The sequence below is a fragment of the Aphanomyces invadans genome (assembly GCF_000520115.1).
Source record: "Aphanomyces invadans strain NJM9701 unplaced genomic scaffold supercont1.21, whole genome shotgun sequence".
Classification (NCBI taxonomy): domain Eukaryota; phylum Oomycota; class Saprolegniomycetes; order Saprolegniales; family Verrucalvaceae; genus Aphanomyces; species Aphanomyces invadans.
The window spans coordinates 984,275-994,633 of NW_008580166.1; the positions used below are offsets into that span (position 1 = coordinate 984,275).

General features: G+C 55.4%; 8 protein-coding genes across 8 annotated transcripts; 4 read left to right on the forward strand and 4 right to left on the reverse strand.

Moving 5' to 3' along the window:
* Window positions 1-199: 199 nt before the first annotated feature.
* On the forward strand, window positions 200-920 carry H310_09520 (hypothetical protein; the record flags this gene model as incomplete). The annotated part of the gene is made up of 1 exon (XM_008875616.1): window positions 200-920. The coding sequence occupies one exon, from the start codon at window positions 200-202 to the stop codon at window positions 680-682; it is 483 nt and encodes a 160-aa protein (XP_008873838.1). The 3' UTR covers window positions 683-920.
* A 259-nt stretch (window positions 921-1,179) lies between these two features.
* H310_09521 (hypothetical protein) lies at window positions 1,180-1,999 on the forward strand (the record flags this gene model as incomplete). The annotated part of the gene is made up of 1 exon (XM_008875617.1): window positions 1,180-1,999. One exon carries the CDS (start codon window positions 1,180-1,182, stop codon window positions 1,963-1,965), a length of 786 nt encoding a protein of 261 aa, XP_008873839.1. The 3' UTR covers window positions 1,966-1,999.
* Window positions 2,000-2,290: 291 nt separating this feature from the next.
* Window positions 2,291-4,469, forward strand: H310_09522 (hypothetical protein). The gene is made up of 3 exons (XM_008875618.1): window positions 2,291-3,221; window positions 3,447-3,623; window positions 3,684-4,469. Exons 1-3 carry the CDS (start codon window positions 2,321-2,323, stop codon window positions 4,376-4,378), a joined length of 1,773 nt encoding a protein of 590 aa, XP_008873840.1. The 5' UTR covers window positions 2,291-2,320; the 3' UTR covers window positions 4,379-4,469.
* Window positions 4,470-4,511: 42 nt separating this feature from the next.
* H310_09523 (hypothetical protein) lies at window positions 4,512-5,798 on the reverse strand. The gene is made up of 8 exons (XM_008875619.1): window positions 5,709-5,798; window positions 5,574-5,654; window positions 5,456-5,525; window positions 5,307-5,386; window positions 5,140-5,262; window positions 5,011-5,097; window positions 4,841-4,952; window positions 4,512-4,770 (listed from the first exon to the last, which is right to left on the reverse strand). The coding sequence occupies exons 1-8, from the start codon at window positions 5,763-5,765 to the stop codon at window positions 4,766-4,768; spliced, it is 615 nt and encodes a 204-aa protein (XP_008873841.1). The 5' UTR covers window positions 5,766-5,798; the 3' UTR covers window positions 4,512-4,765.
* A 25-nt stretch (window positions 5,799-5,823) lies between these two features.
* On the forward strand, window positions 5,824-6,852 carry H310_09524 (hypothetical protein). The gene has a single exon (XM_008875620.1). It carries the CDS (start codon window positions 5,849-5,851, stop codon window positions 6,257-6,259), a length of 411 nt encoding a protein of 136 aa, XP_008873842.1. The 5' UTR covers window positions 5,824-5,848; the 3' UTR covers window positions 6,260-6,852.
* On the reverse strand, window positions 5,841-6,867 carry H310_09525 (hypothetical protein). The gene has a single exon (XM_008875621.1). The coding sequence runs from the start codon at window positions 6,854-6,856 to the stop codon at window positions 6,365-6,367; it is 492 nt and encodes a 163-aa protein (XP_008873843.1). The 5' UTR covers window positions 6,857-6,867; the 3' UTR covers window positions 5,841-6,364.
* Window position 6,868: 1 nt separating this feature from the next.
* Window positions 6,869-9,339, reverse strand: H310_09526 (hypothetical protein). Its single transcript, XM_008875622.1, has one exon. The coding sequence runs from the start codon at window positions 8,924-8,926 to the stop codon at window positions 7,016-7,018; it is 1,911 nt and encodes a 636-aa protein (XP_008873844.1). The 5' UTR covers window positions 8,927-9,339; the 3' UTR covers window positions 6,869-7,015.
* A 114-nt stretch (window positions 9,340-9,453) lies between these two features.
* On the reverse strand, window positions 9,454-10,116 carry H310_09527 (hypothetical protein; the record flags this gene model as incomplete). The annotated part of the gene is made up of 1 exon (XM_008875623.1): window positions 9,454-10,116. One exon carries the CDS (start codon window positions 10,114-10,116, stop codon window positions 9,454-9,456), a length of 663 nt encoding a protein of 220 aa, XP_008873845.1.
* Between the last annotated feature and the right edge of the window lie 243 nt (window positions 10,117-10,359).

A 10,359-nucleotide genomic window follows, 5' to 3' on the forward strand; every position in this document is an offset into this window, starting at 1 on the left:
AAATGCCAAAAGCGTTTTTTGTTTAAACGTTTTAATTGTCTGTACCAACACAGTCCCTTGGTCTCGTGTGGCGGAAGTTCGTCGTCCGGATCGGGATGAATATGCGGATATTTTGCCGTCACGAATTCGTACTGGTGCTGTTGTGGGCTGCAACATGATGTCAACTTTTTAGTAATACTATTCGGAAACAATCCGGATAATGCGGCTCAACAAGAGTGGCCAAGCGGAAGAAGCCTGCAAAATGCCTCCTTTCGGCCCGCCGTACGACACGAACAACGTGTTCGCTAAAATCCTGCGTGGAGAGATCCCGGCGGACAAGATCTTTGAGACGGATGACGTCATTGCTATACTCGATGCATTCCCGTGCACGCGAGGCCATAGTCTCTTGATCCCAAAGGTGTCTGGGTACACCAACATCGTGGACATGCCAGCGGAGGAGGCTGCCAAGCTGTTCCGGGAGCTGCCACGACTGGCCAAGGCCGTGCAGGAAGCGGTAGGGTGTGACGGTATCAACATTGTCCAGAACAATGGCAAGGCGTCCGGCCAAGAAGTGTTTCACCCGCACATCCATGTCATTCCTCGGTTTCAAGGCGACAAGTTGTTCCAATTGCCAGGTCTCGCTGACCCCATCGATCGAACTGAAGCTGCCTCGTTGCTCAACCTCATCCAAGGCAAGTTGTAAGCAGGATTGTTTTGCACGAATGGCAGTCGCCATGAGAGCCGGCAAACCACACTCCTCATGCAATTCCGCTGTCAGGACTGTTCAAATGACCCAGTAATTCATCGATACGAGCTCTTCAATTGAGCGAGTTCTCCCTGCGGCTGCGCTTGGCATACATTGCACCTGAGCTTTTCATACATGCAAAGGAGCCATGTATAACAACAGTTATTCTACACTACGCGAACATCAAGGTTCGAACAGCTACGAAGTGTATCAGGCAAGCCACCTCGTTTTCCCATCAGCCATCGTACACTGACGGCTGACGGGAAAATGGCATCCCGGCTGTGATGCAAGCTGAACCACCACCCTCGGACGAGGTGCTGATGGCCATCGAGCTAAGGACAGCTAGTAGTTACAGGAAATCCTAGTAGACCTACTGTTCTTGAAGTTCAACATTTTGACCAATCAAATCTGTTCGAGCCGCTGATGTTATCCAAACTGCACAAAAACAAAGCAGAATGCAAGCCATCGTTCATGTCCCGGAGGTATGGGCCCTCGTCGCATCGTTCCAGCCTGGGCTATACCCAGACATTGCGCGGCTCTGCCAGCGCATCCATCTCCATGAGTACCACGACTTCCAGCACTGCAAATGGTTTGTAGCTGGCTCAAGGCTCGTGCCACACCCAGCGCTCAGGTACGTCCGGCGGTTTGAGAGCTCTGGGTTTGGGCCGTTCTATTGGGAGCGCGGTGTCCATGGCGTCCTGAGGCTATTGGCATGCAAACCGGGCTTTCTCGCCATTGTGACAGCTCACGCGGCGTACTTTAATCACATCGACGTCCTCGAACAAGTTTGCCCATCCAAGTGGAGCCACCACTCGGACGCATACGTGGACCGGGTCCGCCGCATCAAGAAGCTTGCGTGGAGCAATTCATTCCGCAACATTTGTTTGGCAGACACGATCGAACCACTGGATCTAGCGGCGATTCAAGGTCATTTGGCGGCCGTTGCACTGCTGTATCGAAATGGTTACCCGTATTCCCACCACGCCCTCGACGGCGCAGCTGAAATGGGGCATTTGAACATTGTGAAATTTCTCGTCGAACAAGTCGGCATGCCTTGCACGACCAAGACGCTGTCGAGGGCCGCCAACAAGAATCATAGCCACATTGTGCAATATCTCATGCTTCACAACATCCAGCCCCTTCCTTACGATTTCAATTGTGGATGTGGAAACTACGGCGAAGTCGCAACAGATCCGTTCGCGTCGGGCAGCGACCGCTGCTGCGTTTGTACGATAATGTGACGCTATGAAATGAATCTAGTGGTTTGTACGAAGAGGGCACTCGGCATCTCGTGCGCTGCATCCGGTGCATCCACTGCACCGTGGGTCTCCCCAACTACATTTCAACAGATTTATCGCATCAGCATAATATTTATGCTAACAAATGATGTGCAATTGCAATACTTTGGACAAATGGTCATGCTGGTATTGAGACCGATACTATCCAAAGCAATAAAACCGACGATATAAAATGGTTAACAAAACGTGTATGAAACAGACACTTGCGATGTTGGAAAAAATTTACTACGTGAATTGTATTTTGAATGCCGACCATTCATTGGCTGAAATTCGTTCCAGTGGTTGCGTGGCAAACAACATGGGTTGGCCGACCGCCGACGCGCCTGACATCGCGATGACGCTTGACGCCGCCCCTCTCGACAAGGCCGTGAAGAATCTCATTTCTGAGGCTTCCGTAGTCTTCGCACGTCTCTCGAGTGGTTCCACTTCTGTGCAGGACGCTGCCTGTGCCTACCGATCGGCACTGCATACATGTGTGCGGGACATGGAATGCGGTAACGAGTTGTCGGAAGTCGTGAAGGCGTCGTTGGCGTTGCTACATCTGTGCGAGATCCTGTACTTGTCAAACTCGTCCACACTTCTGCCGTACGCGTTTGGAGCATGGATGCAAGAGCACTATGGGTCGGTGGAACTGGAAGAGTTGGACGACGCATTCCTTCAGCTACAGGGGCACGTATCTCTGGACATGTCCGACGACGATGCTGCGTACTGGCCGACAATCATCCAGCTTGTGGTCTCAGGAAACGGGCGTAAGGCATGGGAGCTTCTTTCCCGTACCCTATCTTCGTTGCATTCGAAGTACGCCGCTTCCCTTGATAGCATTCGCCACCTCCTTTTCCACATGCCCACGACGTCATCCGATGCATCGTTCAACTGGGCCGCCTGGCATGATGCAATCGACCATCTTCTGCACAACGACCCTCTCGTTCTCTCCGACTCCCACATTCGCCTGCTGCTCGAGTTGCTGTCTGGCCAGCACTTGGACCAGCACGCACGCAGCTGGCATCAACTGGTTGTGGCAAAGTGCTTGCTAGAAGACCCGAAGTCGCACCTGTCGTCGGCAGCGACTGGTCGCCGCATCGTCCAGCGTTTGGAAACTGCGTTCCCGTCGGCACTTCCTCCATTTGAGCAGATCGTGTTGCTCCTGCTTCAGTACGACTTGACCACCGCCTTGGACCACATCCATGACCTGAGCGCAGGTATGCCATCCATTCAGTGCTGGTTTCATGAGGGCAATTTGTGTCCTTTGCTGTTTCGAGTCGTTCTTGCGGCCAGATCTTCGTCGTGAATTCCTTAACCCCTTGCTCGTGCTGGACGATGGCGTTGAGTGAGTGGAGTTTGGACTCGTTCAATTTGTCTTTCATGGGCAGCCGACTGCCGCCATGGAGTTGATGTCAAGGTTCTCACGTGGGTCTGATTGACAGCGTCGTTTCCGTGGTTCCTCGCACATTTGTCCGATTTGTTGATCCGGCAGCGCGAACTGGCGCCGACAGAATCGTTTGTGCTGGCCTTTGTGCAGGCATCGCTCGTCCCGACATTGTCGTCGAGGTCCAGTCTGTGGCCTCTCGTGCCTCTGTACTTGGAGCAGTGCCCGTTAAAAGGTGCGTCCATCAACGTGCCAGCTGCACGCTTGTCGTCGCAGCGCTGACGCGTGCATGCAGGTGGCGCCCTGATCTTAGAGCTGGTGCATCGACTCCCTGTTGAATCGGACTACACTGCAACGAAACTCCTGGATGTGTGCGCCACGTACAACCTCCCCAAGGCCGCCGCCGCCATTGCGACTCGCCGCGGACAGTGGTGGGAATCAAAGCAAAAGGTGGCTATCGCCCTCACGTGGTACCTTCGTGCCAACAACGTGGACGGCATCCATGCGCTGTGCGAATCTATCGTCCAGAATCCGTCGCAGCACGGCCAGCTCGAAGCCGCCGCCAAAGTCCTGTCGACCGAAGCGCCCACATTCTCACCGATTGTGTCGTTCGTGGTGCAATACTACAACGTGACGTTGGTGCTGCGCGACTTGACGCACTTGCAACAAACTGCTGACGATTCCTCGACCAACTCCAGCCATCCAAAGCTCCATGTCGTGCAGCGCGACGCCGCGCGCCGCCTTGGTGACCTTTGTACACAATGCAACATCCCTCGCCACTTGTGGCATTCCACGTGGGCATCGATCGTCCCGCTCGTCCACTTGTCACCGCCCGTGTTTTCAAGCCACGAATTGTTCGGGCTGCTCGAAGCCCTGCAAGACCACGAGATTTCTCTGGACGGGTCTGGCACCGATGACAAGAGCCTCGTTGCCACCTTGCAACACGCCATCGCAGTGGGGTTGAGCCAGACGATGCTCGTCGATGTGTAGGGTATCGCACCCTCCCATGAATCCTAACCATTGTCGATTCCGGCATATTCATCCATGAGACGCGGATCAGCTCACGATGGCAGGTGCCGCGACCTCCGAACTGTCTGACGATACGTCCCGCAAATAGACATGTCGGTGGGTTCGCCGACCTCGGTGTTGTTGCATGGCTCCATGGTGTGGGTCACGTTCGGGTCATTTGGACATTGCGAGAGTTGAGGATGCAGACGAATTCTTGGTTGAAGGAGAGTCGTCATATGCACACCACGAGTAAACACCGCAGTCGTGCGGAAGGATGGCAGTGGGAGTTGCCACTGGCCAAGGAGAGTGCATGGACAGAGCTGTGTATTAGATTCCACGACTGCCGCGTCGACTGCCCTCGTTGCCGGGTCACTCTACGAGTTGGAACTTGTATAACACACAGACCTCGCTCAAATCGAACAATGGGGCGGTCCAAAGTCTTACTTCTCGTTGGTTTATCGAGCGGGGAGTCGTTGAGGAAGTCCAGCACGTCCGACACAAAGTCTCCGCCCTCCGACTTGAACTTGAGCGCCGCTTGGATGGCCTCTTCAAACAGCTACAGCCCATCCCACGTGGCGCACCTCGACCCAGGCGGATGGCCAAGATAAGTGTACCTTGACAACGTTTGTGCCGTCGGCCGCTGACACAAAGGAGAAACCCAAGTTGTGGGTCTCGGCAAACTTAAATTTCTTGTTTGTCACCTAACCAGTACCTTTGACGACCCCCATCAAGATCGACGCTACCTCTACGTCGACGTCGACTTTGTTTGCTGCCAGGAAGCACGGGACTGTTTCGCAGTACTCCCTGAGTTCTTTGTACCAGTCGGCCAAGTGCTGATACGTGGTTTTCCGCGTGACGTCGAATACCTACCACCACACAATCAGCCACGCCCGACTGTGACGAATCGCACGAGAATGCATGCCGCCGCGCCAAAGTAGTACGACGAATGCATGCTGTTGAATCGCTCTTGCCCGGCTGTGTCCCAGAAATCTATCGACGATGAGGAAAAACACACATGAGGCCCTCGTCGGAGGAGATGCTTTCGAGAGCGTGCCACACCGATCTTGACTGTCTTCCCATCTGGCATGGTGAAGTCCTTGCGGAATAACGTCAAGGCAAACGTAGACAACTACAACACAGATGAGGTTGAACCATGACGTGATGAGGCGGCCCGCACCTGTCGCGGCTGGTACTCGTTCATCATGTATCGCTCGACCAACTTGGACTTGCCGACGGCCGAATCACCCAAAAGGATGATCTATCCCGCCCCATCAACTCGACCTCTCTACACGACGCTCCAATTCCAATATACCTTCACGTCAGGATCGCCGAGGCCATCATCGCCTTCCACGCGGCATTCTTCCGCCATCTCCGAAGCGTCACACTGGATCTCGAATCCACACGATATCCGGATAATGGATTCTCATCCGGACATGAGTCTCGGAAGAAGCGATGATCGAAGCGGACGACATGGCATGGGCGATGCTCGTGAAGGACCTCAAGGCCGATCAAGGACATGGCCCGCTGTGCGCTGGAATCGTCATCTACGACCCACGTGGCAATGTGGTGTACGAGGAAGGGTGGTTCCGTGAGGAAACGTCGTTCGAGGCGAAGGCCGCAATGTTCGCAGTGTTGGCGGACGTTGTTCTCGCGCGTACTCACCGCATCGATCTCGATGGACATGTGTTCCATGTCGTGGAGAACGTGTACGGAAATCTGTGCGCCGTGGGGCGTCGGCGGAAGATGGGTCTCATCAGCCAGCGCTTCCCATCAGGCATCCTGGTCGCCGTGTTCCGTTATCCATACTCGTTGCAAACCGCAGTGCCTGTCGTCGCCAAATTAGGAAGGCGCTTGCGATCATAATAGTTGTGTGCGCGCCATGATGAAGATTTGCTCGGGTCCGCGCATGCCGCGAAGGACGCATGGAATCCATTCATTTGTTTATGTCGTCGCCCTGTCCACGCGCTCCTATTGCATTCGTTGGAGCTGTCGATGCATGTGATTTCGCATGAGCATGCGCAACATGGTGCCACCACAGCAGAGGAGGACGCTGGCGTGTGACGGGTCGAACTTGACGGACCACACGACCAACGTGTTGGAGGTGTTTCCCCGATCTGGAATAAAGCTCACCATCGCGTGGTACCCTTCCAGCCACATGCCTTGGTCCACGAGTTTGAAATGCACACTACCAATGCGGTCGTCTTCATTATTCTTCAGGTTTCGTGGCACTGCGACCGACGTCACGCGCTCTTTGCCATGAACTGTGTCTCGACTCGCACCTGCCGAAACCACCGTGCCCTGGACTGTGGGTGCTCCCTCGTCAAACCAGCATCGTTCGTTCCATCTCTGGAATGCAGCATACGTAGAAACACCGCGGAGGAAGATGCTAGCTTCGACTTCATGCCCGTCGGCTTGGAAGAAGATCTCGGCGGCACCGCGGTCAATGTATCGCTCCACCATGCGAAAAGAAAATGGCCAAAAGATCAACGAGCTTCATGGAGTTCAAGATATAATTATCTACATATTTGTATGCAGAATTATTCAGCGTATTTTATTACGCGCGCAATTGGCTCATGTACGATGGCGACGGGATCATCGCACGCCAACATGGCGCTTCATCTAGTCGCGCTTTTTGACGTTGCGGGCGAGAAACAGCATTCCAATGAGTCGAAACCCAAAGTTAAGGCCGAGGAGGGCAGCAACATCGAGAATCATTGATGCTTTGTCGAGCGACCCGTTCTTGAGGACCGCGGCGCCATTGCGGACACAATTTGCGCGCGTCGGATCACATGGAATGTCCAGCACAGTGCTCCAGAATGCTCGCATGACGCCACGGTATGCATACTTGAGGGGGGATATGTACTCGAGCCACGTGAAATAGTTGGGCGTGTTGTCCGTGTTTATAAACAGCCCACCGAACAGGACAAGCGGCAAGATGAGCACGATGCCAATCACTGGGGCAAGGTCAGCGCGGCGCACCATGCAGCTGACCATGTATCCGATGCCGGTGGCAGTCGAGTTGAGGAGCACGAGGTACACGTAGAACGAAAAGAACACGGTGGCATTGTCCGGGCCAAACCCGATCATGAAGTAGAGCGGGACGAGGAAGATCATGGGGAAAAAGATCTGGAACGCGAGCTCCGACACGTTCTTGGCAAAGTACCAGATCGACGACCCGTACAGCCCACCATTGTACTCGCGAGACATGATCGGCAGCTCGAGCGGGACAGCGAGAAACTCGGAATTCGCCGACGAAAACACTTGGTTGATCGTGATGAAGAACAGCACGCCGCTGAAGCTCTGAATGCCCGTTTGGGACATGGTCAAGTTCAAGTAGATGAGCCCAACAATCACCGAAATGAAGATGCTCTGGAAGAAGCGGGCTTTGAACGCCATGTGGTCGCGGATGAGCCGAGTGACGTTGCGCTTGCACAAGACGATGAACTGCCCAACCAAACCGAGTCGCGACTCAGCAAACGCAGCCAGTGCATCGCCTGTTGCGATTTCTGGTGTCGGCCGCACTTGCGACGCTTCGTGCGTGTGCCACTTCTCCACCATCGTGTGGACGCGCGAAGTCGCGTCAGCGTCCAGCTGGATGATCTGCCGCATGAAGTAGTCGGTCGGGTTCATGTACGTGGGGCAGGGGTATCCTATCGAAGCAAAGTACGCGACCGAGTCGGCGGCCGGGCCGTAGTACACGGTGCGGCCGTTCGAGAGCAAGTAGAGCTGGTCAAAGAGGGCAAACAATTCAGAGGACGGCTGGTGAATCGTGGTGAGGATCGTGCGGCCTTCGCGCGCGAGTTTCTGCATGATCTGGACCACGCTCTCGGCCATGAAGCTGTCGAGGCCACTGGTCGGTTCGTCCACAAACAAAAGCGACGGGTTCGTCAAGATCTCGGTCGCAAAGCTCAGCCGCTTGCGCTCGCCGCCCGAGATCCCCCGCACCTGGGCGTTCCCAATGCGAGTGTCCTTGCATTTTCCAAGCCCGAGCTCGTCAATGACAAACTGGACGCGGTCGTGGCGCTGCGCCGCCGTGCACGAGTTGCCCATGCGGAACTGCGCTTGAAACAGCAAGTGCTCCTCGACCGTGAGCGTGTGGTAAAACACGTCGTCCTGCATCACGTAGCACGCGCGCTTGTTCAAGTCGGCGTTCCATGGCTGCCCATTCACCTTGACGTGGCCCGAATACGCCTTGTTTCGCCCGGCAATGATGTCGAGCATCGAGCTCTTGCCCGCGCCGGACGGCCCCATGATCACGACGAGCTGGCCCGACGACGCGAGGCCGTTTACATTCTTCAAGATGACTTTGGTCTCGACGACCCGGCGCGCTTTTTGGATTTTTGCCGTCAATTCATCGATCTGCCACTCGATCGCGAGCTTGGGGACCTGCCGAAGGGCCGTGGCAGCTTTCAACGACGGCCGCGGACTGCCGTGGCCAGTCGTTGTCGCCTGCGTGTCAACGCTGACTTTGGGTGTGTTGACCGTGACAAAGTGGCTGTCGGACGCGACGTCATCGACTGGAGCAGACATGCGGCTGGAGCGAGCGGCCGGAAATTCGATGAATGCCGACTGAAGCGACGAATCGAACGCTAGCGAGTTCGACGACGGCGGGTGTTTCACCTTGAATCGTTTTTCTCGAGATTACCACGCGGTCGAGATTACGGCATTCCCAAGATAAACGAAACCGATGCGCCATCGCGTCGATCGGCGAATCCTCTGCCATTACGATCACGACGGCCTTGCTCGATCTCTGGCCACGTGGAAACGTCATGCCGGATTCGGCCCATCTGCGTTTGAATTCTTCGCACAAGCCCGTCGCGCGACCATGCCTCGACCGACAGAACCATCCGCGCCGTTTGGAATGTCCAAAACGGCCGCATGCAGTCATGGATCTCTCTTGGACAGCTCGACGACACTTGCTTCAAGGATCTCCACTGGCATGACATCGCGTCGTGAAGGAAAAAGCGTCGTCGCGAGAATGTCGTTGTGCAGGTGGCGCAGTGCCTGGAATATATTAGACATTATCGAACGACGAGCAACCAAGCACCGCCGCCGACTTAGTGCTTTTGGCGAATGTTGACCCAGAGCCAGACGACGCCGATCGTGCGAAACATGACGTTGATCGCGACGAGCGACACAACATCCACGGCGATCGAGTCCTTGTTGAGCGCCATGTTGGCCAGCACTTGCGCACCGGACGTGGCTTGGCACGGCCGGGACGCGTCGCACGGGATGAACTCGACCGAGTTCCAGAACGCCCGGCTGATCCCGCGGTACCCGTACTTGAGGGGCGAGATGTACTCGAGCCACGAAAAGTACACGGGGGTGTTGTCCGCATTGAGGAAGAGACCGCCAAAGATGAGGAGCGGCAGGATGATGACGATGCCCAAGATCTGGGCGATTTGCGGGTGGCGCGCAATGCACCCAACCATGTACCCGAGGCCGACGGCGGCGCTTGCCACGAGCACAAAGAAGAGGTAGAACGTAAAGAACACGCCGGCGTCGCCGCCAAAGCCCACCATAAAGTAGACCGGGATCAGGAACAGCATGGGAAAGAAGAGCTGAAACACCAACTCGCTCACGTTCTTGGCCACGTACCAAACCCACGCCTGGTACAGCCCGCCATTGTACTCGCGAATCATGATCGGGAGCTCGTTCGGGACGGCGGCAAACTCGGGCGTTGCGTTCCCAAAGAATTGGTTGATCACGACAAAAAACATCGCGCCGGCGAACGACTGAATCCCGGGCTGATCCTTCTTCAGCTGAAGGTATATCAGCCCCACGATGACCGCGATGAACAGCGTCTGACCCACGCGGGCCTTGAACCCGAGCGTATCACGAACAAGACGAGTTACATTGCGCTTGCACAGGACCGAGAGCTGCCCGGCGACGCCCAAGTGCGAGCTTTCAAACGTCTTCCCTTCGTCCTCCGACGTCGTATCCGACGTAGTCTCTGACGGCGC

Coding starts and splice junctions, on each gene's coding strand:
- H310_09526 (XM_008875622.1), bottom strand. CDS start 8,926: ATGTCTGCTCCAGTCGATGACGTCGCGTCCGACAGCCACTTTGTCACG.
- H310_09524 (XM_008875620.1), top strand. CDS start 5,849: ATGATCGAAGCGGACGACATGGCATGGGCGATGCTCGTGAAGGACCTC.
- H310_09522 (XM_008875618.1), top strand. CDS start 2,321: ATGGGTTGGCCGACCGCCGACGCGCCTGACATCGCGATGACGCTTGAC. Junction 3,222..3,446: donor CATCCATGACCTGAGCGCAG/GTATGCCATCCA, acceptor TCTGATTGACAG/CGTCGTTTCCGTGGTTCCTC. Junction 3,624..3,683: donor GGAGCAGTGCCCGTTAAAAG/GTGCGTCCATCA, acceptor GCGTGCATGCAG/GTGGCGCCCTGATCTTAGAG.
- H310_09523 (XM_008875619.1), bottom strand. CDS start 5,765: ATGGCGGAAGAATGCCGCGTGGAAGGCGATGATGGCCTCGGCGATCCT. Junction 5,526..5,573: donor ACGAGTACCAGCCGCGACAG/GTGCGGGCCGCC, acceptor TCTGTGTTGTAG/TTGTCTACGTTTGCCTTGAC. Junction 5,387..5,455: donor TGGGAAGACAGTCAAGATCG/GTGTGGCACGCT, acceptor CATCGTCGATAG/ATTTCTGGGACACAGCCGGG.
- H310_09525 (XM_008875621.1), bottom strand. CDS start 6,856: ATGGTGGAGCGATACATTGACCGCGGTGCCGCCGAGATCTTCTTCCAA.